The 27,438-nt window shown below is 37.9% G+C and overlaps 1 protein-coding gene across 2 annotated transcripts; it reads right to left on the reverse strand.

Moving 5' to 3' along the window:
- Window positions 1-1,420: 1,420 nt before the first annotated feature.
- On the reverse strand, window positions 1,421-27,438 carry jcada (junctional cadherin 5 associated a). Of its 2 annotated transcripts, none has more exons than XM_051124299.1 (4): window positions 27,293-27,438; window positions 10,794-11,277; window positions 5,201-9,207; window positions 1,421-3,270 (listed from the first exon to the last, which is right to left on the reverse strand). In XM_051124299.1, exons 2-4 carry the CDS (start codon window positions 11,144-11,146, stop codon window positions 3,236-3,238), a joined length of 4,395 nt encoding a protein of 1,464 aa, XP_050980256.1. In that variant the 5' UTR covers window positions 11,147-11,277; window positions 27,293-27,438; the 3' UTR covers window positions 1,421-3,235. The 2 variants fall into 2 exon arrangements, with proteins under 2 accessions (XP_050980256.1, XP_050980257.1); XM_051124300.1 differs by lacking the exon at window positions 27,293-27,438 and adding an exon at window positions 24,787-24,935.

The following is a 27,438-nucleotide window of genomic DNA, read 5'->3' on the forward strand; positions in this document are numbered from 1 at the left end:
GCTGCTTAAAGGAGAACTCCACTTCCAGAACAACAATTTACAAATTACTTACTCACCCCCTTGTCATCCAAGATGTTCATGGAAAATATGGATTTTTCTGCATATAATGGACTCAATTGGTGCCCCGAATTTGAACTTCCAAAACGCAGCTTAAATGCAGCCTCAGAGGACTCTAAATGATCCCAGCCAAGGAAGAAGAGTCTTATCTTGCGTTGTTTTCAAAAAATATAAATTTGTATACTTTTTAAGCACAAAAGCTTGTGAAGCACAGGCTCTGAGATGCGCGTCCATGGGTCGTTCTTGAACGATTCTTTCTTTTTAAACGAATCTTTAATGTGACTCGAGAAGAATCGCCTCGGGGAGTGAGTCACGCATGCGCAACACCTGTTTCGAGTCTTCAGGTTTTTCGAGTCGTTCGTTCATCTTATGGGGCTGTCACGTGATGCTGATTTTGCTAAAATGAACGAAATGACTGAAAAAAATATTTGTTCATTTTGCTAAACGAGACTCAAAGGTCCGAGTCAGTAAAATGATCCAAACTTCCCATCACTACTACGAATCACGTCTTCGAAGTTCAAGTTCATCGCCTGTGTACTCCGGCTCCAAAAGGTAATGTCGAAAAACTCCATGTTATTTTCTCCTACAACTTCAGAATTGTCCAACATCGTTTCTGTTTGTAAACAGTGTTTTGCACTTTCACTTTCTTAGTCTTTGCACGTTCGCTTTGTAAACACTGGGTCTGTGGTTCCGCCTAGGTTCGCATGACCTTTAGACGTGATTCAATAGTACGTAAACGCGCATCCCAGAGCCTGTTCTACATGAGCTTTTGTGCTTAAAAAGTATACAAATTTTTATTTTCCGAAAAACATTTTATTATATTATTATTAACATTATATTATTTATTATTTTATTATTTTATTTTCTGGACAGTGTGCAACTGGCTAAGGGCGGAGATATGCTAATACGGGACAGTCTGTCTCGTATGACATCATACTGCTCAGAAAATCAAAACTTGAGAATGTTCGGTTTTTTGAGAATTTTAAAATTAGTGAATGGAGTTTTATCATTGTATTTATATGCAAACACCATGTAAAAGTGAATTTGGCATCCGATGTCCCCTTTAAAGAGGAAACAAGCTTTCAAATAGTTTATCCCTTCCACGTTAGACATGGAATTAACCAATCGATAAAAATAAAAACAACAGTCCATGCAAGGAGTTTATTAATGAGCAATTTGCTATAATATACAAAGGAATTTCCTCTCAAACATGTCATTCACATTCACCCAATACTTCAAAGACACCAGTACTGAAGTGCACAGTAAATACTTCCCTTTCTGTAAAATATTCAAAAAATAGCTTGTTTTGAATTTAAATATTGTTCAAAGCTTTTTTAGCAGGATAAAAATGTGCACAATGTAATATAATGAATATATTTTTAATGTAGTACCAAATGCAGTTGTATGCAAAACATTTTCCTGACCCCAGTTTACATCTCTTATATCATGCAGAGAAGGCAAATCAATTCCAACCCAATACAAAATAATCATGTACAGTTTTTGTATGAAAATAGAAAAAGATATTAAATGCCATATACGTTATATGCAACAATATAATCATCCGTTCTGAAAAACAAAATTGTACAAAATGGTAGAAACAATCAAGGAATACTTACAACAATTATTTGATTCTAACTTACAAAAAAGTAAGTGGGATGAATGCTATGCCTTATATTTTTTTCTAACCATCCACTGACTACAGAACATCTATCTGCATGAATTCATAGTTTATTATAATGGAATATATTGACAATAATATTACTATAACATTATGGTATTGCACTCTTTATTCATAATATATATATTCAAAGTAAATGGAAGCAATGACTTTTCTGAAGTTTTAGGCGCTACTGCCAGTTTTTGGATGTGCTAATTGCTAAATTCATTTTAGTGCACATTGGACTGGATATAACTTTGAGGAACTGTGTCCTAACAGAAAGTATCCAAGCAATTACAAGGGTTAAGTGGTTAACTAGCACTACATCCCATAGATACTCACAATATGAGTAAGCTTTCAGAATTTATATGGAGTTACGATGCAAAATACTTTGTGTGTGCATAAAGAAACACATGTAACACTTTCTGATATTTGTGCAACAAAAAGCACACCACACGGCACAATAAAAGAATCATTCATTGTCCGAGTAATACAGGATAATAGACATATTCAGATATGATATATCCATAATGATTGTAAGCAAGCAAACAAACTCACTAGGTAAAATAAAACACTTTTTTGAATACATTTTCATCTGTACAGATTGTTGATAGCTTGATAAAAATAAATACATTTTTCTTTTTTTGATTGCATTTTGTGATGAGATGATACATTATTAGATTGCCACTCTCAAAAGCTCAAACTCCATATGAGATATATAAAAAAAAAATTCTTCAATGAAGGAGCTATGGAAACAGACTATTGAAGTCACTGCAGTTAAGATTAAAGTCGCTGGAGACCAAGACTTCACACAAAATATTCTTAAATCTTTGCCTCCGTTTAGCTTTCTTCTTAGCTGCCTCATTTGGGTACAAGCAGCCTGTTCCATTTGCAAAAAAATATGATTTTGTATTGCAGTTTTACCACAGTGACATGCATGGTTTCTCCCACCTGTAAAACAGATAATCACACTTTCCTTACATTTCTTACAAAAATATTTCTCTGTGATTAAAAGCACAGTGTAATGTCACTGATTCAGCTGCTACCTAACCAGCCCAATTCATTGCTTTAATACATCAAGGCCTCTTTCCTTTCTTTCATTGGTAATACTGCAGAAACTGAGAAGTGCAAGCTTTTGTGTCTTTCTTGTCGCTGTTGGCACAATGACACTGTGTTCTGTGGAAGTCCGACAGAACTCCAGCATTTGCTGGTGCAGAGAAACATTAGAAAATTATTAAGTCTATACAGACTGATTTGTAGCTATTTCTGTAATGTCTGAGCTTTACTTGATATACATTATACATTCGTGTCTCATCGATAAACAACTTAGCTACTTCATCCATCAACAGACCATAGAAGTTCTGAAAATTAGTCTTTATATGTGGCGTGAAGTCCATCTGCCTGCTTATGAACTTCTGTGACTATGTATTAGCAAATGAAGACCAAGCCTGCATCATGACCAGTTTCAGATGAGTGTTTGTTCACATCCAGAACTCCAGTAAGCTCTGACAGTGTCCAAGATCAGACTCTCTCCACACGACTGGGGTCATATGCATCTGAAAACAAACATAAGTTATATCAGCCATTTTTTAAATCAAAACCATAACAAGAGAATGGACATGCCAAGGACCATCAGTATAGTACAATATGTGTCTAACAGAAAAATAGATTGTAAATATCAGTTTAGTCTAAACTTTTTGAGAGAGGAAAAAAAAAAATCTAATCTGCACTGGTTGATTTGATCCATTATCTATTCTCTGCTAATTTGTGATGACAATGAGTATGATAAATCAGACCACGCTTCCCTCTTGTGGTGAGAAAACTCATTGCCTTCAAGTATTAAAACCAGTTGTTGTGGCTTGGCAGCTCATAATGCTCATTATAAAATACCTATTTTATTATCTTTACAACATATTGCTGCAGATGACCTCTCTAAGGGCACTATGAAGTGGACTTCACACAATAGCATTTAAACAACACTAATATTAAAAGCAGACTTAGTAAACAACAGCTACAGTAAGCTACTCCTGAGCAAATAAAAAGGTGTGCACATTTTACCATTGTAACCACAAATCGCTGGTCAGGAAATTACTAAGAACTGCACAAATACTGTAGATAAAGTAACTTAGTATGCGATAGCCTTTCCCTTTGTTTTCTTACAGACTACTTTTTAGAAGAAGTAGAGTCTATGTTATTCCATTCAATAGTGATGAGTAGTTGAAACAACATTTCATGAGTAGTTGAGAAATGTCTCCCAGTAAGTTGGTGTTTAAAGGGATAGTTCACCCTGACGTAAAAATTCTGTCATTAATTACTCACCCTCATGTCATTCCAAACCCATAAGACCTTAATTCATCTTAAGAACACAAATTAAGATATTTCTGACAGTGCAAAGACAGCAATGCAACTGACACGTTCAAGGCCCAGAAAGGTCTTAGGGACATTGTTAAAGTCCATGGAACATCAGTAATTCAACCGTAATGTTAAGAAGCTACAAGAATACTTTTTGCACACAAAGACAACAAAAATAATGACTTTATTCAACAATTTCGCCTTTTCCGTGTCAATATTTAACACGTTTTCAGGAGAGTACCACGACGCATCCGTGTGGTCATGAACTCTCGTCGTACACGTATTCTCGTAGCTTCATAATATTATGCTTGAACCACTAATGGACTATTTTAACAATGTCCTAACTACCTTTCTGGGTCTTGAACATGTCAGTGTGTTGCTGTCTATGTAGGGTCAGAAAGCTCTCAGATTTCATCAAAAATATCTTAAGTTGTGTTCCAAAGATTAACGAAGGTCTTACGGCTTTGGAACGACAGGAGGGTGAGTAATTAATGACAGAATTTCATTTTTGGGTGAACTGCTCCTTTAAGTATTTTATAGGGTTCAAATCTGGACTCTGACCAAGTCAAAACATGAGCCTGATGGATTCTCAAATCACTTCTTAGTTGTCTTTGCTGCTTGTGCAGTGTTTTCCTGTTGAAAAATAACATCTGATTGTTCCTCTTTAGATAACTTTTCAATTGTGGAAACAAGCAATTCTGCAATATCCTCTTATACTCCAGAGGATTGCTTGAGTTTTCACAGTGAAGCAGCTCACCAGTACCAGGAGCTAAACGGCTCCCCACATCATGACACATTTTCATCCATGCTTCACTGTTGTAGAGATGCATTCATTATTGTATTTCTCACCAGATCTTCAAAGGCACCGCTCAGATAAATCACCATGTACATCGTGTTTTAACGTAATTCATCGCTCCACACAATTCTGCTGAACCACTCTGAATCAAACTTCCCATATTCTGCCAAAAACCTCATTTTGTCTGTAAGGTAATTCTTGCTAATTTCCTTACAAGCAACGTGTACCATTTAAAACTTTTTAGTGCCATTTTAAACCTTTTTTTGCCCAGGAGTGCACTGTTACTGTATATACAGTGTGTAAGCCTTACAAACTTGGTTGAAGTTCAATGTACTCACCTGAAATAAATAGCTTGTCATCATCCTCAACTGCAGACATTGTATTATCCATGTCAAATCCTTGTGGCAGAGTGATCTCTCTCTTCGCTACCATGCCACTACGGGGTTGTGGGATTGGACGTGCCATTGACTTTGGTGGCTGCCTTGATCTTGCTAGTATCACGTCTTCAGCTGAAACTTCCTCCTGAGCCCTTTGTTCATCCTCTTCTTGCATATAACTGGTCATGTCTTTGTTTTCTCTGACTTCATCCTCACTGTATTGGCTCTCTTCTACGTCCTCTTTAACTGTTTCTTGTAGTTCTTCTTCCTTCTCTTCCAAGTCTGTCTCTTTGGCCAAGATGATCCTGGTGATAGTTCTCACTAATGACTGAGAGCTTTCTTCCTTTGCATAGACGGTGTACTCCAGGGATGCTTGATCATTTGTGGATGAGGGAGACATAGAAGGTGGGCAATATACCTGCAAGTCCTGTGGCGCTTCTGTAATCTCAGAGTTAGCCATCTCTTTCCTGTCTCCACCACCTACACTAAGAGTCAATTCCTCATCTTCAGCCAGTGGAAGCGACAAACATAAGTTACTTGGAGGAAACTCTGGAAGCTCCAACACTGAGGAGACTCTCTGGCTGTGCTTTTCAGCATTAGGTAAATCTTCTTCTGATTCTGGATCCCCTCCAAGTTCGACCTCTGACATATCTCCATGACTTTCCATAGACCTATTTGGCACTTCCTCACACTCTCTACTGACATTCTGTTTCTCCTCATTTAAGCTTATCTCTTTGGTTTGTGCTGCCAATTCTGGAGCATCTGTGATTTTCAAAGTTCTTTCTACCGGTTTGTCATCAACCAAAGCTTCAACTGGCACTGCAATGCCAAGTATTCTGGCAGCCCGTTGTTCAATGGATTCATTTTCAGGGATGCCTTTAGCACACTGGACTTGGTACAGGTTACTAAGGTCTTCGGTCTGCAGACTATTGGCCTTTTCTTGACTCAAAAGAGTCTCAAGATGTTCATCTGCCAAGGTCTTTTCATTACTCCAACTTAAATAATCTGAATAACAATTGTCATCATCATCGTCCTCATAATTAGCCTTAAACCTACAATGAAGACTCTTGATCACGTGGATACGTGAGGACCTCCCCGATCTAGTAACGTCTGTGTTTTTTCTCCCAGCTTCCTTCTTGTTGAGGACTTTGGAGTTGAAGGCATTATTATTGTTCAAGCTTTGAGTTCCTTCAGCAAACTCAGGACTGTGCCTGCTCAAATCTCCGCTACTGTCTGATGATGTAATCTGCAAAGTCTCACACATCTCAGAATTGTCTGAGGGGCTGGTTAGCATTGGTGACTCAGGACTCAAGCATGTAGGGGATCCAGAGGTCACAGTGTCTGGAATGGCAGTGTATACTGTTAAACCAACATCCTTAAGCAAGCACTCCTTTGGCACTGGGATATCCTGCCGATGTACTACTGGATCAGTGCCCCCCCTCTGCAGAATCTCAAAGTTGACATAATTATCAGTTTTGGTGGCAGGTATCTCTTGCATCTGGCTGTCCAAGTTCGCCTTTGCCTTGGAACTTTTTATACCTTTGTATTCTGGATGGCCTCTGTTCCCTGAATCAGATATTACATTTAAGTTATTGCTTTTCATTTGCATCTCTGTGACCTGCACTATATGTGACTGCTGATCAGTTTCCTTCTTCACGTGAAGCGGGGTGGTTTCCTGTCTTGTATTTTTGACATCTCTGTTTGTGTCACTCAGCTCCAGAATACTGTTCAATGCTTCATCCAGCTCCGCTATATTCTGATCAACATTTGGATACTTCCCAGTATGATCCTGTATCTCCTTATTAAAGGACTCAAGCTCCCCAATAGCATCCCATTTGCGTCTGTTCACTGGTTTTAGCAAGAACTGTCCAAAAACTTCTTGACCATCTGCTGTTTGGTTTGTCTTTCTCAGCAAAGGTTGACGGTCTGGAGATGCTGGAACTGACGCTGATTGGGGTAGAGTTGGGCTCCTGATACTTGAACTACTTCCAGTCCTAGTTCTGGAGAATGCACTGTTGCTAGAAGGGTTGAGATCCTTTTGACCTATCATGGGATATCCGTAGTTGGCACTACAGTTGGTTTCACCATCATTATCGGTGATTGTGTAAGGGGAGGAATGAGTATTTGCCGGAGGATGGGTATTTCTGGAAACCTCTGGAGAACCCGTCTGAGTTTCCTGGTTTCTGTATTGATCTCCAGGCCAGGATCCTGCAAAGAACAGTTCATTTTCCTGGCTTGGATTATGGGACCTAGTGTCTACAATCTCTTTCCTCAAAGGGGAACTTTTAATGGATGGGGAGCTGCTGGACTGTTTTTGTTTCTCTTTGCTTGATGTGTTTAAAAGGCTTTGGTTGTCATGCTGCATCACTGTGTTTTCTATTGAATTAGTCATTTTTTCATTGTTATTTGGGTCAGAGATACTTTTGTTAGCTTGCATACTAATAGGGACAGAAACCAGGCAAAACATTGTCTCTTTTAGCTTCTTCTTTGAGTTCTTCTTGTTCTCAGACACAGTTTTTGCCTCAAATTTCTTTACTTGTGTCACTGTCTCAATCAAACCCTGGTTTGAGTTCTGTTGCATTGTCATCTGAAGAGCAACTATATTTCCATGGGTAGGTGGATGCCTGTTGCAGTTTTGGTCAGGTATTGTGTTTGAACTTTCTGTCTCCTTCAGCACTTCCTTGTGTATACTGTCCTCATTAACAGAGTCACTAATATTGCTTTTACTTGGTTCAGTGCGGTCAAAGGATTTCTCTGTAAGAGGAAAGGCACTGTCATTAGACTTCTCAGATAAGAGGTTAACCGGAATCTCATTTCTGATGTTTCTGATTTTGTCTGCATCCGTCAACGAGTTTCCATCTATCCCTGCTCCTGAAATGTGTCTGACACGGGGGTCGTCAAAAGGAATGTACTGAACATTACCCATCCGTTCTTCACTGTAACCTGGATATGCCTGTCTCCTGCAGGGCATGCTTCTTCTTCCATCTCTGTAATGGTCTGGCCAAGCCATCCCAGTCTGCCTGATAAACCATTCCTGCACTTCTGTCATTGCAGAACCCTGCATATATGGGTCACCTCTATACTGGTGGTTACCCATAGAGATAGGATAAGTTCTGTGACCTCTATTAACTACAGGCTGCCTCCTGTAGGACGGAGGAGGGATATAACCGGGGGGCTCCACACCAGATCCAGCAAGTTCTTGTACAAAGTACTCTTGCCTTGAGAAGGGCAGTGGAGTTCTGTCTCTGGCACGAGGGGCAAGCTCCCCTGTGAGCATCTCTGCGCTCCCACGCATTTGCTGGTGCACTTCATAAGATGGAGGTCGAAGAGGTCGGCTGAATCTGGGTTTTGACAGTGGTGCAGACTGCGCACCTGATCGGTCAGTCCACCGCTGCCTGTTCTCCCCATCATTAAGATGCCGTCCATGAGGATCTCGTGCATGGTGGCCATTTAACTTATAGCCTCCATATGAATCTTGCCCAGCATTTGGTATGCTAAAGTACTGGAGGCTTTCAGACTGCAGAGCCATTCTGGGCAATGACTGGGACTTGTTTTTGGTTCTGGGTGGAACGGCTCCTTCTGCTGTTCGTGGCCTGCGTTGCTCTTGTGCCACCTCGTTTTCAGATGGCTGACGGCTCATGGTGGTCATTGGACGCCACTCCTCTGTTCCCAAACTTTGGTACTTCCTTTCAGCTGCAATTCTCCACTGATGCAGTGCCATCTCTCTCTCCCTGGCACGTGCACTCTCTGCCCGTCGTTGTCTTTCACGGTTATGTTCCTCTGTGCTTAAGGCAGATTCTGGTCTCCGCTGCATGCCTTCTGGTTTGTTGGGAACCCCTCCTCCACTTCCACGTGGGTCCCTGAAGTCTGCATAATCCAAAAGCACACTAAAGTCCTGACCTCTTCTTCGCCAGTAGGAAACATCCTGCTCAGATCTAGGCTGTATTCCTCTGTGGGTCTCAAAAAACCTGCATTAAAAACATACAGATGGAAATAAATAGAGGTCAGATGTTATATTTGACAAGCCATACTTTAACAGGCACTATCTATAAGACTCAAGGTTGTAGGATGAAGGATTTAAAGGTTTAGCTTACCCAAAAATAAAAATTGTGTCATTAATTACTCACTCTAATGTCGTTCCAAACCTTTCAGACCTTCATTTATCTTCGGAACACAAATTAAGTTTTTTTTGCTGAAATCCGAGAGCTTTCTGAACCTTCATAGACAGGTCTTAGAGGTTTGGAACGACATGAAGGTGAGTAATTAATGACAGTTTTCATTTTGGGGTGAACTAACCCTTTAATTTAGTTTTTGAACAACCATAGGTTGGTGATCCCACTATGCAAGCACACTGGCAACATCAGACAAAACTAAATGAAGAGGGGAAAGTATGTCTTGCCAGAGTTGTCAATAAAGCAGAGAACCTTAAAGGGCCCAATAAATTGGGAGGCTTTAATGGTGCAAACAAACCAAGATAAATGAGCATTTTCTCTTAAGCAGGAACATGACTAGCTTGTGTGGTGCAAACCGTTGAGTCAGCACTGAAGGTCTGTTCTCTCATCCAATATCTTGGCAACAGAGAGCATATGATCTGCATGTTAAACAATCCTGACCTGCACTCATGGAAGGATAAGCTAGCTTAGTAACAGTCACAACAGTGGAGCTACTTCTTGCCCTGAACTGTTGAGTCTCAAGCCATGTGACATGCAATTACTTTAAAGTGCATGGATGCACTATAGCTTGATAGTATGCTAATAATAATGTCAAAAGAAATTATTTTCTATCTATTTATCTATCTATCTATCTAGCATACATAAGAAAAAATGACACTGGTTCTATGGAAAATTCTTGTTTAATTTTTTGAAAGTAAGTTAATCTCTGAAGCTGCTCTGCGACAGTATGGCTGGCAAATGCAGATATTCACATTTATATGCATCATGTTTTATTAATAATGGTGTTATATTAGAGATTGTTATAAGGAATGGAATATTGATCTGACAAAGGGCTCATGGGACCTGTAGTTTACTGCTGGCTCTGCCTGCAGAACTAAGCATGCTCAGTAGGGGGTGCTGCGGGCTTTCTGACAACATTTGTGTTTATTCCACTACGTCCCGTGTGAAATGAGAGGAAATAAAAACCGCACTGCAAAATCTACTAAACATAGTTAATGAATTCATAGGCTACAGGGGGAGTGATGTAGAGAGTGCAGGGAAATGAGTGAGACAGAGGAAACGGAGTACATGAAAATGTAGGAAGTACAAAGATTTCAGAGGATGAGATGAGGATGAAAGAAAGTGCAAACAAAAAATAAGAAATGGAGAGAGAAAGACGACGAGGGAGGAATTAAAAAAAGAAAAAGGGAAAAACTGGGATCTGTCTTGGTGCGAAAGGGAAGTCCTTGACAGCTCCTACCTTTATGTAACACTCTTCATCATGCAAGACAGCTTAAACCTCAGATCAAAGGGACGAATGAGAAAGACGGAATGACAGCAGCAATACAAGAGTGCGGGGCAGAAGACAAAGAGGTCAAAAACAACTCATCAGCACAACTCACCCACTGTCCGTGGTCAGGCTGTCTTCTGGCAAACGTCCATCTCCTAGGTTACCGTTGTCCACGTCTTGTGTCCTCTGCTTCCTGACCCTGTTCTCGGCGTCACCGGGGAATCCCCTGGCTGGAGCTTGTCTGATGCCTCCGCCGCTGTAAACATGGTCCCCCTCGTAGCCATTCACGCCACTGTGTCCTTTCCGCTTCTCAGCGATTTCACACCGGCTGTCGCTTCGCGTCGGCAGACATTTCTCATAGGTTGCGGGGTGGGGGGAAGACGAATGTGAGACAGGGACATTGTTGCTGTTCCTTTGAGGGACTTTGTATCCATGAGAGATGAGAAGGTCTTCCACGCTGTACATGGCTAAGCGGTGTGTTTTTGCTTTTAGTGCTGTATGTGTGTGTGTATGTATGTGTGTCCGAGTGTCAGATGAATTCCGCTCCTAGTCCAGATGAGGCAAGCTCATGAACAGCTGCACAGGAGAGGCCATCGCTGTGAAAGAAAACGGGACAGAGGGGAGGGAGAGAGAGAAAGAGAGAGAGAGAGAGACACAGATGAAGTTAAAATGATTCTCTCTCAGTCTTTTTCATAAGAGGATTGCTGCTCACAGCCAAAACAAAACGAGAGAACCACAAGAGAAATGATTTGTGTGCCTGACGGTCTGTCTATCCACTGACCCAGTCTTCTCTTCTCCCATCTGCCCCCTCTTCTCCTCTTTCCTCTGTTCTCCATCCAGAAAGGAAAATCTCTCCAGATGACTGACTACCTCACGCTCAGAAACTTCTTATTACCTATGTGTGGAATGTCGTAAAAAAACTCGAGCCACAATCCTGAGTTTAGCAAACAAGTAGTAAGACTCTAATAAGATTTGTGACAGTAGACAATTTTAAAGGATTAGTTCACGTTCAGAATGAAAATTCCTGATAATTTCCTGATAATTTATGTTCATGTCTTTCTTTTCTTGAGTCAAAAAAACATGAAGGTATTTGAGGAAAACATTCCAGGATTTTTCTCAGTATGGTGGACTTCAATGGTGGCCAACGGGTTGAAGGTCCAAATTGCAGTTTCAATGCAGCTTCAAAGGGCTCTACACAATTGCAGCCAAGGAATAAGTATCTTGCCTAGTGAAATGATCTGAAATTTTCTAAAAACAATTAACATTTATATAGTTTTTAACCACAAATGCTCATCTTGCACTAGTTCGACTTATGCTCATCTTGCACTAGTTCGACTTATCACGCATTATGCAGTTACGTTGGAAAAGTCACGCATACCGTCCCAGTGTTTACAAAGCGAACATGCAAAAAAAGTAAAATGCCCTTTACAAAAAAAAGGCAAAACAACGTATTCGGACACAGACGAATAACTAAGCATGCGCGACTTTTCAATGGTGATTACGTAATGCATGAAGTCACAGACACACATCACATAGCTAGTGCAAGATGAACAATTATGGTTAAAAAAAGTATAGACTTTTTTTATTTATTTAGAAAATTACCAATCATTTCACTAGATAAGTCCCTTATTCCTCGGCTGGGACCATGCAGAATCCTTTGAAGCTGCATTGAAACTCCAGTTTGGACTTTCAACCCGTTGGCTCACTGAAGTCCACTACATGGGAAAAAAATCCTGGAATGTTTTCCTCAAAAACCTTAATTTTATTTCAACCGAAGAAAGAAAGATATGAACATCTTGGATGACATGGAGGTAGTAAATTATCAGGAAATTTTTATGCTGGAAGTGAACTAATCCTTTAATAAGATGACAACTAGTAAACTCATTAATTCAAAATATAAACCTCAGTAAATTATAATATGTAATTATTTGAAGTAGTTCCACAGCAGTTTGATTGGATATTTGATTTTGTGTGAATCTTTGAATCACCAAGGATAGAAGGTCCTTTGAAGAAAACAGTTTAACAAAACTATTAAATAATGTCTTAATATCTAAAGTGTGAAGTGTGAGTGTTTTTGTTAAGGGTTGGAAAATATCAACAACATTACTAAAAATCCATATTACAATGACCTTAAAGGTCCTTGCACACTCAGTCTGAAATTCTCTTCTGAAACCTTTGCACGTTAAAAAATAAATACGACCTCACGTTTACACAATGCCTCCAAAACTTTTGACCATCATAAAAAAAATTAAGACTTTTCTGCATCCGTAGTGTTTTGATAATTCAGATCCATCATGACATTCTGTGGATGATATATTTTGAGGAAAAAACATATGTAAAAATATCGGACCTTTACAAGAACTTAGTGTAGTGTAGCAAGCAACAAAAACAAAACCTGCCTTGAAAAGACAGAAATGGAACTGTCTGAGAAAGACTAAGGAAAGAAAGGTTACCTAACCTGCTCTGAACACACACACACACACTCAGAGAGAGAAGGACAAAACAAAATTGCCTGCAATCTCCCTCCATTATAAGTATTACAGTTATTTCTTTGATCTGCTCAGAGTAAAGTCCAAACCGAAGCTTAGACTTCCACAATACCTGAATGTTCTCACTGCATGCTGAATGATTCTGTAATCTCCCTAAAACAAGCTAAAGCAGATTTTTTAGGGAAAAATACATGATTATTTAATTATAAAACAGTCAATGCATAACTATCAGCATACACAACTGACTTTAAAAAACATTTTTTTCAATTCCGGTTCCAAATAAACCACACAATAGTTATTTAAACATCAAGAAGTACTTCAAAAGATTAGGTCAGGCTGGTAGCGTACACCATTCATTTAGATGCACAGCTCTCTTTCATAGAATGCCAGTACGCCAATATGATTTTCACAAACCCATTAGTGCTGGAGGATTGAGCTCTGAAAGTGAAACAGGTAACAAATGAGATGACAGCTTACACGTTGATGAGACGTCACGGGTTGAGTTTCTACTGATGCCACTGAACGTTCGCATGATGAAACAAATGCATAAACACTTTCATGCCGCTATATTTACTGAAAAATGAAGCAGGGAAAAAACCTGTCATGTCTGTTTTGATCTAAATGGTGTTTGTCAGAAGTCGAAGAAAGCAGTTAGCAGAGGTATGACTTTCACATTTTCACACTTTCCAACCCAGATACTCCAGACTGATCCACATTCACCATTAAAGGCCCTTGGAGGCAACTGCCTTTCACAGCATCATCTAGCACAGACAGAGGTCAAAAGAAGCACCAAAAATAATGCTAACTTTTTTCTTTTTTCTTTCCTATACTTTTTTATGTCTCCTTTTGCAGACACTCACACAGAAGAATTCAGCACAAACAAAAAATGAGGGAGGTATATTTCCCATCCGTACTGCCAGAGGGAAAGCCCTTAATGTGAGTTTATCAGTGCCATCCGTTATCATTAACTGTCTTTCAGAAACATTTAGGAGTCAACCTGCAAACACACATACATATTTGAGCCTTTTTAGAAAATTTAGAAAAAATATAAGCCATACTGTATACTAAGGTCTAAATATTTTATTAAAAAAGGAAATTTGTTTAAAGGGAACCCCGGGTATTAGGCTTGCATGACTTAATATAACAAAAATGATGTCTCCAACTGAACTGAACTGTAGTAGAAAACCTATAAAAGATTACGTTATTTAAAAATTCACATAGTTTTATACATATTTTGGACTATGGGGGATGCCATTATCTCAATGATGTAAAATGTTTGCACTCTGTGAGCTACTGACACTACCTGTTGCTATTTTTACCACAACTTAGAAAGTAATGCCACATTGTGTGGCTTTTGGTTGTAATTTTCAGTCGAAGGGTGACAAGAGAAGCGATGTAAGTCTTCACTGCTTTTCCTACCCATAAGAAGATGAGAAAAGAATGGGAAGATGCCTGTGGACAAATAAAAGTTCCTAAAGACCCGCGTCTTTGTTCTTTTCACTTTAGCCCTGATGCCTTTGAGGCTTTTAGTAGACCACAGCTACTGAAAGAGCTTACGAACAGCAGAGACAAGACACGCTAGATGTCATACTGACAGGATGTAAACATACCGACGCTTGTCATTACACCGCAGACTAGGGCTGTGACGGTCGACATGATGTCACACAATCTATAACAAGCATAAAATATAGCGTTTCTACAACAATTATTCTGCCGTAGCCGTGGCCTTCGCAACTGCTGCACTGTAAAAAATGCCAGTGAATTTAACAGTAAAAAACTGTAAAAATGCTACAGTAAAAACATGTTAAATGGTTAACAGTAAAAGACTGTAAAATTTACAGTGAATAACCATAAATTGACATTCCCAGAATTCCCTGTGTTACATTTTTTTTTTTTTGATGGTTTTTTTGTTGAAATAACGCTTTCTTCTTAGTTTTTACTTAGTTTTGTACAATAGGGTTGTATGTTACATCTAATGTTGTTAAATTAATGTTTATTGCATTATTTCAGTTTCATGTGTGTTACCATGATGGTGTTTAGTGATTGTGTGAATGACACTGTGCATCTTCTAGGTATGTTAATATTTAAAAGCTGTTTGCGATGAGCTTTCGTTCATCATGCGACTTTCTCATCACCACCTGCTTTTGGTGGTTATCAGTGTATTACAAAGGTACAAAACAGATTTCAGTACTTCAATAAGTTGGTAAATTAACATTATATCAGTTAATGAAATTACAGTATTTACCTGTAAATTTAAGTGAAAACCGTAAAATGTTAAATGTTGCTACCGTAACTTTTACAGTAAAACTCTGGTAACTGGATTTTTTTTTACAGTGTGGAAGAGATCCGCGTTCTTACGCACACAATAGGCTAAAGCTAGCAAAACTCCAGGAAAAGTAATTACTATGAATGTGTCGGAGGGAAATAAGGACATACCTGAATTAATTATTAATAAACTAGTGTTTTCTGAGCCAGTATCACAAAGACAACGATCCTGACTCTCACCATCTGCTCACTGGATGTGCCTTTAGAGAGAAATGCATCTCTACAGATTTTGTAATGAAAGAGTTTTTGTTTTCGATTTTAATTTTTTTAGTTTTAAAGTAGTATGGTAATAATTTAAAGCTTTATATAAATACGTTTATCTGTAAGGCAAGTATTCGCTGACTTTCGTTTCATTTTTGTGCAGCGCTCCTGTTCAACACCGAGACATCAGAAAGCGCATCTTGTTTGTTTTCTTTATTTTTACAAAAGCACAACATTTTGTTAATATTGTGAGTGCACGCAAATAAAATTAGACCCTTTATAGAGCAAAGATTACGGCGTGTTTAAATTTTTTTTCAAGTGATTGCGCTGGCGCCTCCATGTCCTGCAAAGCATTTAGCTTCCCCTCTCCACCAAACGATTGTATCCGCATAACAGCGTGCTTTATTTAAGTTAAAAGTTTAAAATAACACTGTGATATGCTTGAAGATTTTATTTTAGGCAAGTCGTGATGATTTGAGAAGGCAAAATTGATCAAACATAGGCTGTGATCAACTCACTGCCTGCCTCTGGCCGCTTGGTCGTTATGTTACAATCTTAATTTCGTTAGGGCAAAAATCTTAATTTAACACACAAAAATGTTCCAAACACATTTCTAAATTAACTTTATAAAGAAACGAAAAGAAATATAAACACGTTCCTGTTAAAAACAAAACAGTGTAATGGGAAAAAGAGAGAAAAGACTCGGGCCGGTAATTTTGATGAGCCGTCAGACAAGGGTTGGGCGAGGTTGTTACGAATTTATGCAACAAATGTTTGTTTAATATTTACCGTTCTTATTTTGGCTACTTTCTTATTTAAATGTATAATTTCTTTGATATTTACTTTAGCTTTTATGTTTTTAAAATTATATATAAACACCGCGCCACCGGCGGTAGTTGGTCCATTACCACCTCGGTGGAAAGAATCTGCCACCATCACAGCCCTACCGCAGACACTGAAGGACTTTCTCAGCATGGATTTCACTCGATATCCTGGGGCGTTTCGATTCCTTGTGGGGAAAAACAATGGTACGCCTTTTGGTTTAAGCCTACGCTTATATCCATTGCCACCTGTAAGCTAAAACCAAATGCCGTACCATCAATTTTTCCCTACAAGGAGTCTAAATGCCCCTGGATATCAAGTGAAATCTGCGCTGAGAAACAGTGGCTATGGCTTCATTACAAGCGTCGGTATGTTTACATCCTGCCAGGATGGCATCAAGCGCTTCTTGTCTCTGCCGTTCGTAAGTTCTTTCAGTAGCTTAGGTCTACTAAAAGCCTCAAAGGCATCAGGACTAAAGTGGAGGGTACAAAGAAAGACGTAGATCTTTAGGAAGTTTTATTTGTCCACAGGCATCTTCCCATTCTTTTCTCCTCTTCTTATCACTAGGAAAGCAGTGAAGATCTACATCACTTCTCTTGCTGCCTTTCGACTGAAAACTACAACCAAAAGCCACATGTGTATTCTGAGGTAAAAATAGCAACAGATAGTGCCAACAAGTAAATTCTACTTTTAACTCAAATTATTTGATCATATACCACAAAAAAATAGCACAGTAAAAATAAAGTAAAAAAAAATAAAAACAGTTTCAGGCCCCACATTACGTGCGTCTTCATCCCATTATGACATAACTAAATTTAAAAGCCTAAGACTTGGGCAAAAGGTGGAAACAAATCAGGTCCACAGAGACTTTAAATGGCATTGAAATGTCTGTCTGCTCCAGAGCATGGCTGAAGTTTAAGCAATGACAAAACTGCCGCTAAGAGCATGAGTAAATTCATAAAATTGGAGATCTAGTGATCTAGACTACTTTGCTTTTTTTTATTAATGACCTCCTTTTATGGCTAACACATGTCGTGAGCTAAAAATGAACAAAAGCACAGGCAGACGAGTGATGTCATGACGTTCTTCTGAGCCAAAACTCCACAATAACAGTGAATCATTTGATTCCACTCAGATATCAAGAACTTTAGATGTCTTTTTCCAGCTGAGGACCACCTCTTTGTGTCACTCACATCCTATAAAATCCTTTATTTGAGGCTAAATGCTAAAGATAAAACCCGTAAAGGCCGTGGGCCTCTTACCTCAGACCAGACTGAACTCTTTTCTTCTAAAGACCGTAAGGTATGCCTGTGGAGCCAGCACTGCCTTCCCTCATAAATGAATCACACATTTTTAGATTTGGCCCGCCTCGCGCCCCCCTCACCAGCAGGCCTGCGGAGCCCAGAGCTGCCGCCATGACAGTTTGGTGTCAACTCTTTATTCTTAGACTTAGTCAGATTTGTGGTATGTGTTTGTGAAAGAAACAAGACCAAAAGAGAGGGCCTAATAAAAAAACACAGCATATTTTCACTCAGAATCAGATAATAAACTGAAGTTGTTGTGAAAAAGTGTGATGTAGATGTACACCAAACCATGCATGTCAGTTGAAAGAGGCGGAGCGAGCATTACATTTTGATGAAGGATTACAAAGACAACATTTTGTTTTCTCTCAAACAATGTGAACCAATGAAATGTGCATAATAAGAGCAGGAACATGCATTAGAGAGTAAATAAGGTCAGTTTTGATTTTATGTTGACAGAACAACTGCGAAGAAGCTCATGATGAACGACCTCATCAGACTAATGTCTCCTCACAGATTGCTTAATAACTGCCATAAACATGCACGTAATGGCCAACGCAGTATTAAGCCTGAGACAAGCACCATGACACGGCACCATGACACGGCATCATCTCTTTCACCGTGTCCATGGCTAACCAAAAAACATGTTTTATAACAAACAAAACAATGTCCACACTGTCCTATAAAAAGTTCTTTCAGAGCCTCACCCCTTCATTGTTTAGTCCATCCACATGGACCTCCTACGCCGTCCCTTAACAGGCACGTGTTCACACTTGTACAACAGGCGCTTCATCGTAAACAATGTGACATCACTACTGCTGACCTCTGCTTCCTGAGGATGTGCACATTTCTAGGGATGGGGTGGAGGGGTTGAATAAGGCTGTCAGCCAGACACTGATACTGAGAGCCAAAACAGAGGGATTTTGGGATCTAAATATCATCATTCTGCCAGTCATAACTCATAGGGCTTTCAACAGAATTTTATTTTGGTTCTAAACAAGTAGCCTGGCAAACATCTACAGTACACGATCCGTCCCCATCTCCGGTTCACCCATTCATCTATCCTTCTTAGGGCCTCTTGTAGGGTGTGGGATAGGTTTTAGTAGTCTCCATTCTCTGCTACAGTATGCAAACCAAAATATACATCTATATATCTTTACAGTGTGAGAGGGAAAAGTAACTTTGAAGTGGGTTTCCTCTAGAGTGGACATATTTTTAGAGTGGGAATATATTTAGTTGAATTTAGGCTTAAGTTTGGGTCAGCTGTAATACACTATGAAAATATGCTGGTCCTTTACATTTACAGTTAATAAATATATAGTGTTTAATAGAACTAGCATTCAACAGTCTGGGGTCTGTATTTCTTTAAAAAGGAACTATTAATTTCACTCAACAACAAGAATGCATTAAATTGATAATAAATTACAGTAAAACAAAAAAATCTATTTTAGATATATTCTCTTCTTCTAAACTAAAATGAGCAGAAAATGAGCATTTTAGAATGATTATTGAAGGATCATGTTTTCATTGCGAGTTTATGTCTCAAAGTTCTGACTTAATAATAATAATAATACCATCAAAGTCAGAATTCCGAGATATAAACTCGCAATTGCAAGAAATAAAATCAGAATTGCGAGAAAAAAAACTCACAATTCTGACTTTTTTCTCACAAATGTGAGTTTATTTGTCGCAATTCTGACTTTTTTCCTTGCAGTTCTACTTTTTTCAGAATTGTGAGATATAAACTTGCAATTGCAAGTTAAAGACCAATTCTGAGGGAGAAAAAGACATTTGAATTACGAGTTTATATCTCACAGTTCTGACTTAATAATAATATTAATTCCATGTTATAAAGTCAGAATTCCGAGATATAAACTTGCAATTGCAAAAAATAAAATCAGAATTGCAAGAAAAAAACCCTCATATTTCTGACTTTTTTTTTTTTCTCACAAATGTGAGTTTATTTCTCGCAACTCTGACTTTTTTGTCTCACAAATGTCAGTTTATATTTTGCAATTCTACTTTTTTCTCGGAATTGTGAGATATAAACTCGCAATTGCAAGTTAAAGTCCAATTCTGAGGGAAAAAAGACATTTTCTCAGAATTGCGAGTTTATGTCACATGTTGTAAAGTCAGAATTAACTCATTATTCTGAAATATTAACTCACAATTGTAAGAAATAAATTTCTCAGAATTTATTTCTCAGAATTGCGACTTTATTTCTCAGAATTACAAGTTTATATCACGCATCTCTGATAAAAAAAAAAATTAGAATTGTGAGTTGGTTTCACACAGTTCTGAAGAAAAAAGTCAGAATTGCGAGATGTAAACTTGCAATTCCGAGAAAAAAAGTCTGAATTGTAAGGTAAGTCGCAATTACCTTCTTTTACTTTTTATTCAGTGGCTTCCATAGGAAGTTAAGAAAGATGTATTTAAAGTTGTTTTTAGATGTTTTTTTGAAGGGTTTGATGGTCATAGTTGCCGTCAAATTATTCATGCCTCTATTTTTTTTTTTTTTTTTTTACAAGTGACAGACTTGCAGTAAGCTGCATCTTTTGAGAAAAAACACATTAAGCAGCTCTTGTTTTGTTTGAGCTGTGGCCATGGAGATGACCATTTTGCTTTCTTTGAAACGCAAGTTTTCAAACAACAGACTACGAGTATGGTGTCACTGGCGACACTAAAGAAATGTTTTCAAAGTCTGGTAATTCAATTGGCAGGAGAACCAGAGAATCATCAAAGCAGGAAGTAATGCTTTTCCAGGCTGGGACTAACCACAGTGCCAAACCTACAGTACAACTCACAGTTCTCCATGTGTTCTACAACCTTGAAAAATACTAATTTCACAGAGTTTGTTTACAAAAGACAGTGTAAAATCCACATCCACATGCTGTCTTAATAAAATTTCTTTGATCAGATTTAAAACAGTTTTCTGAAGAAACAAGATTTTTGGGCCATGCTGGGTAAGTTTATTTACTCATCATTCGAACCTAACTAAACATTTAAAAGCATAAGGTACCATTTTTCTTCTCTCAGTACTGAAATGCTTTACCTCAAAATGGGATCTTTCGCATCAATGCTTGAATGTACTTTCAAGGTCAACTGCTTCTCTGTGTCTTGCACTAGTAATGTGGCAATTTAAAGTGCACAGAATGGTCAGGACTTGAATGACCAATAAAACAAATCAAAATTTATATGTCTATTAAAATATATGCCTGTGACTGTCACTAATGGGTGATATTTTTCAATGTCATTTGAGACATTTATGATTTGTACCCCAATCTTCCTATTTTATGATAGGAAGCACAAAGGCCTTGAGGAAGATGATCCAACAAAAGTGTATTATAACAATTTATACGTGAGGAAAAATGGCTGTTAGACCTTATATGACGTCTACAAATGCATGCTTACAAAAAGCAGCAACCAAACACATTATAGGACTTATTTATTTTCTTAACACTGATGATAAGTATGACTCACTCGCTACATTGTTTCAAATGAACTAACCCGCATGGCTGTACATAATTAGAGTAAGGAGACTTGACTTACAGAGAGATGACGGTGACAAGGTTTATCAGTTAAAAACACTCTGATCAAAGGACTGGAATACATAAGCATTCTGCTAATTACACTCTTATCCTGCCAAAGAATATGATCTCAAATGAAGGGGAAGAAGCTTAGAGACGTTTCAACAAACAGCACTGTGTTAAGAGGAAATCTTGGTGACTACAGACTGAAACCACAATTGCTAAACAACAGCCGACAAGTTAATATTAACAAATAAATATCAAAGTAACAAGACATAATATGCAGCGCTACATCTGCTCATGACCTTCAAGCCTTGAAAAGTGAAAAAGGTCACTGTTATAATCAAGAAAAAGAAAAAAGCTGACCAGCGATCCTTATCGGTTTCAGTTCCTCCCCTGAGATTAATCATCTCTGGCTAATGCATTTGACCAGAAGAATTCATACAGGAGCATATAGGAAAGTTCAGAAGTCCATCTGTTTTCCATATGAGTTTAAGGCATCTAATGTATGACTTCATCATACGCAAGGGCTATATACCAATCCTTTACCCTGCATCTCTTTTAATTACCATTTGGCTGCGATTTCATTGCATTGTTTCATCTGCAGATGGTTGCACTTTGCTTGTTAAATGTTTATCACAACCAAAAAGCTTCTGATCTTAAAGCAATTAAATTGTTGGTCCACCATCTTTCATTACTATGCAATATATATGGAATTTGTGGGGGAAAGCTTGTGTTTTATATATTATTGCAGCCTAAAGTCAACCAATATGTATATACTTAAACTACTGTAATTGATTCATGCAGTTTAGTAATATATAGAACTTACGTTTTTTTCTGAATTGTTTTGAGATGACTATATATTTCTATATACTATGGAAGCCTGTTCCGCCACTGAATAAAAATTGCAACTGCGAATTTACGTTGCAATTCTGACTTTTTTTCTCTTGTTGACTAGATGCTGCATTAGTGGAGAAAGGATAGCAGCATACTTTTGCCCGTTTGGTAATCAAATAAAGTCTTGTAGACCGCCGCTTGAATTGAACAAGACGCGTCCAGTGTGTGTGATACCGGATAGCTGCGATTTCTTCTAGACGCAGTGCTGCACTTTTGTCCGTTGTGTGACTAACATATTTTTATATTTTGATTAGATAACCACAAATGTTCTTAATGTTCCATTTGTAACATTAAGATTGATAAAAGCTGTAGAATAGAAGTATTGTTCCTTGTTAGAGTGTGTAAATTTCAGCATTTACTGATATATTTTACAAATTTTAGTTGCTTTTGTTAACATTAATAATGAACTAGCTGTAATGATCAATATATAATTAATATCAATATTTTTATTCATTTACAAAGTATGGTTCAGTAGGCTACTTTTTTTTTTTTAAATAGTACAGCATATCCATTTTAAAAACTATCAGTGGATTAATCGGTGTCGGCCAGTGTGGTCCAACCTAGGTATCGGTATCGGTCGACCTCTAATATAAACTCAGAAATGCATTTATAAAGTCAGAATTGTAGGATATAAACTTGCAATTCTGTGAAATAAACTCTGAGAAATTCTGAGAAATAAAGTCAAAACTGCAAGTTGTAAACTCACAATTCTGCAAAGGATTTTTATTTTACTCAAGTAAATTTAAAAAGCATCTGAGTGTTTTTCTTTGGAAAACTTTTACTTCAGTACATTTCAAAGAATAATGTACTTTTTATTGCACTACATTTCATAAATTAAAGTTGCTGGTGTTTTTTCCTTTAATACTTACGAACATTAAAAATTTAGTACTTTCTTGTACTCAAGTAAATCTCTGAATTACTTTTACTTAAGTAAAAGTACTAAAGTACTAGATTTCTAATGAAATTAAGTATTAATTTGTCCGTTATTCGGATGAGACATTAAACCGAGGTCCTGACTCTCTGTGGTCATTAAAAATCCCAGGATGTCCTTCGAAAAGAATAGGGGTGTAACCTGGCATCCTGGCCAAATTTGCCCATTGGCCTCTGAACATCATAGCCTCCTAATCATCCCCATATTCTGATTGGCTTCATCACTCTGTCTCCTCTCCACCAATAAGCTGGTGCGTGGTGCGCGTTCTGGCGCAATATGGCTGCTGTCACATCATCCAAGTGGATGCTGCTCATTGATGGCGGTTGAGGAGATTCCCCCTTCTATGTAAAGTGCTTTGAGTGCCCAGAAAAGCGCTATATACATGTAAGGAATTATTATTATTAAATGATATTTAATATTAAATATATAGCAGTACAATATTATGCTTTGGAATGTTGTGAAGTTAAGTTTTCTTATGAAAAACACTCTGAAAAAGTACAGACAAAGTGACAAAGTATTTTTAAAGTGAGCAAAAATACTTCACTACTGTCCGCCTCTGTCTTTTTCTCAGAATTGCAAGTTTATATCTCATAATTGTGACTTTTTTTCTCAGAATAGTGAGTGTATATTTCACAACTCTGACCTAATAACATGCAATTGGGAGTATCACAATTCTGAGGAAAAAAAAGTCAGAATTGTGAGTTTATATCTCAATTCTGACTTTACAACTTGCAATTGTGAGTTTATATCTCACAATTCTGAGAAAAACAAAAGTTGTGAATTTGTATCATAATTCTAAAAAAAAAGTCAGAATTGTGAGTTTATATCTTGCAATTCTGACATTATAACTCGCAATTGTGTTTGTCACAATTTTGAGAAAAAAGTCAGAATTGTGTTTATATCTTGCAATTCTGACTTTATAACTAAGTTTATATCTCACAATTCTAAAAAAAAGTGTCACAATTGCGAGTTTGTATCACTCAATCCTGAGAAAAAAAGTCAGAATTGTGAGTTAATAAAGTTACAATACCATTTCTTCTTTTTTTTTTTTTTTTCAAGTGGCGGAAATGTGCAATAAGTAAAAAAATGTGTCAGAAGTTCTTTTTCCATATTTTGTTTCCAATACCCTGTAGGCAAGAACTGAAAATAAACTTACATTGATGTTATCTATTCTTTGAATGAGCAATGGCCAAATATTTACTATGAAATAAATGTGAATACATTCATGATCTGCACATGCACCTATGTAATGATTTGCTCTAAGCTAATACAAAGGAGATTGTGAGAATATTCTCTATTTTCCAAATGAGACAACTCTATTCATTAATCTCTATTATGGAGGATTGCTCACAAATGGAACTACACTACAAAATCTGTAACTGTAAAAGCCCCAAAATTCCACTGAAATTACTATCTAATTCATCTGAATGATTAAATGAGCAGTTTTTTTTAGACTAGGAAAGAATAATGTCATCAGTCTGCTCAGTAATGAACAGCCCTCACCACTTAATTCATTCAAAATTCCCTTTTGTGACCAACTGCATGTGTGCACCAGCGGTATCAGCACATTTCCACATTTCCAGGAAACAGACTCCAGTCTTTCTCCACGTACCACTAGATAAGTGATGCTCAGTGATTCAGCTCTCTTCCTCTTTCGTCCTTCCGTTGCCCTCTTGTTTCTTTAGACTTAAGGAATACTTAAGTAGACAGCTTTGAATGTACATGCTCCTAGTTCTGTGTTACCCGGTGAAGATAAAGTTGTGTAAAAGAAATATCTCGAGTAGTCAACCAAAATGCATTTTTTAAATGGGTGAAACAATAACTAGTGTGGTATAAAGTTGATATACATGAAATATAGGCTAAAGAGCCATTAACACCAAAGATGATAACTATTATGCTACAACCACATCACAGGTATGACGATAACAACACAGTAAAATAATAGTGGAATCACTTTTAGCTGATGAACGATAAAAACATTGACAGCCAATCAGAATCCACCGGTTATATTACCATTATAGTCATCTTTCTAGTTTACAGTTATGTATTTTAGTCTACCGACGAACTTTCACTCACATTACGTGTTTGAACATTTGATTCCTCTGTCCTCAACTTGACCTGTTCACAATTTTATCATGAGTGACTATTTGTTTTGTTTCTTCATCTTTTACAACAGCTTCCAATGTCCACAGACATATAACCACAAAATTCTTGCTTCTGAAAACAAAAATATGTAAACCACATGAGAACAGACCTGCTTTAAGTTCCTTTCCAACAGCCTCCAAACAAGACCTTGGCAATCAAAAGGCCTGTTATACATTGTACCATTTCCACTCTAATCACAAAACATCACTTCACACAAATAATGGCTCATTCTAAACTAGACTCCTCCGCTCTGCTGGCATGCACACAAGTCAAGGTCAAAAGCACCACCAAAAGCAACTCTTCATTTGAACGGTAGCTTCCCAATTGAGTGGAGTTACCATCCGGCGCAGAGTTGTTGACCTCGCACCTCACTCTTCGCATCCCGCGAACTCACACAGGTCGCTTCCTCTGCACGTGAGACACATGCCCTTTGATGTTTTTCACAATCCAGCCGGTGTCAACACAACAGGAGGCTGTTTGTCTGAACAGTTTAAGAACAACTGCTGACACAACCAATAGAAGCTGCCTGATCTCCATTCACATTTAGGCCATAAGCGTATTGTTTTCAGGAATGTAAACCACAAAAATTGTATTTTGCCCTCAGTCAACTTTGGGACATTTTATTTTTAAACTTCTTTTTGTAACCTAGGCCCATCTTATTTTTTACGTAAGAGTCAGCTTGTTTTGCTCCTTGATAGTGCAAACTTGTGTGTCTTACCATATTATTTTAAAGTATTGTTTTATGACCAACCATAATTATGAACACGATGGTTGGCAGTGAAAACAGTTTTACAGTTTACTGTGCTTCGTTAATCTTCTCGTTATTTCTCTATGGCGGCTTCAAATACTGACAATACATTTCAAATAATGACAATACTTACATTTTTGGATATTCCTGGACTGCTGTTGCTATGTTTACATCCTGACAAACTCGATTTATGTTGGCCAGAGCATTTTTTAACTAGGTGAAATGTAGCCACGCCCCTTATCGTAACACGCTGCGGTCGTCGTCTTCTGTCTTTCGTTTGTACATCCACAGCTTGAAAGTAGGATCTTACAAATTTATGAATGAACCGCTCGTTTTAAAATCTTGTCTACTGACATTTATGACATCCACTTCAAACATGATAACTTTCATTAACTCTTCAATAAGTAAATCCACTTCACCAGCTAATTAATCTTCAAAATGGAAGTTCAAAGACAAAATTCTAAAATCTAACTTTTATGGTTATTAAAAAGTTCCAAGACGCAATTAAAACACAACCTGTAAATATGCCAAATATGTAAGAGATATAGGAAAATTATGAGGTTAGGCAACACCTCCTCACCCCACATTTTTATTTTGTATTTTATTTTTGGATTGCACGAGTGGTAAATAAATGTCGTGCATGTTTAAAGCATTAAAAAAAATGAAAGGGTTATTATCTGTTGATTTGAGCACTTTTGTAACAGCATACAGTGAATCCATGTGGACATAACTTGACATCAAAGTTATAATGGCATGTTATGTGAAGCACATCCCTCTTCTGCACTAACAATCTGCTCATTTCACCCTTTACCTCGCTAATGTAGCACACATCTTGCGCACTGCGCCCGACCCCTAAGCACACAATTCACAGACAAGCAGCAAGCTGTCTGCCTTCTGAAGTATTTTTTTCCACAGCGGAAAGCAACAAATTAGCTGATAATAATCAATGCAATTCATCTCCGTCCTCAATATCGTTCCAGCGGTCATTTGTTCTGTGATAGATGCGGGGACATTAGCCCACGGGACGATAGATGCAGGAGCCCGTTATCTCGCAAGTTCATCCCTTATGAGACGCTTCATCCCCTGCGTTTATTGAACGGGTCAGCGTTACTAACGTCAGCAGCTGAAATCGCGTTTAATTCTGCACGGTCTACAAGAAAGCCTCGTCAACGAGCCTGTTTTCTCACATGTTCACATATTTCAGTAAAATGTAACGTTCACGTACCTGAGATGTGCTCTTTTCGAGGTCCGTGTTTAGTTCGTGATGTAGTGTGTTGAATCCGCTCTGTGCTGAGCATATCTGAGGGAAAGGTTGTGCAGAGGAGAGGGAGAATTCAGCTCAAATGTGTCTTGTGTGGGTCGGCTGGCGAG

This window comes from Labeo rohita, chromosome 12, assembly GCF_022985175.1.
Source record: "Labeo rohita strain BAU-BD-2019 chromosome 12, IGBB_LRoh.1.0, whole genome shotgun sequence".
Lineage (NCBI taxonomy): Eukaryota > Metazoa > Chordata > Actinopteri > Cypriniformes > Cyprinidae > Labeo > Labeo rohita.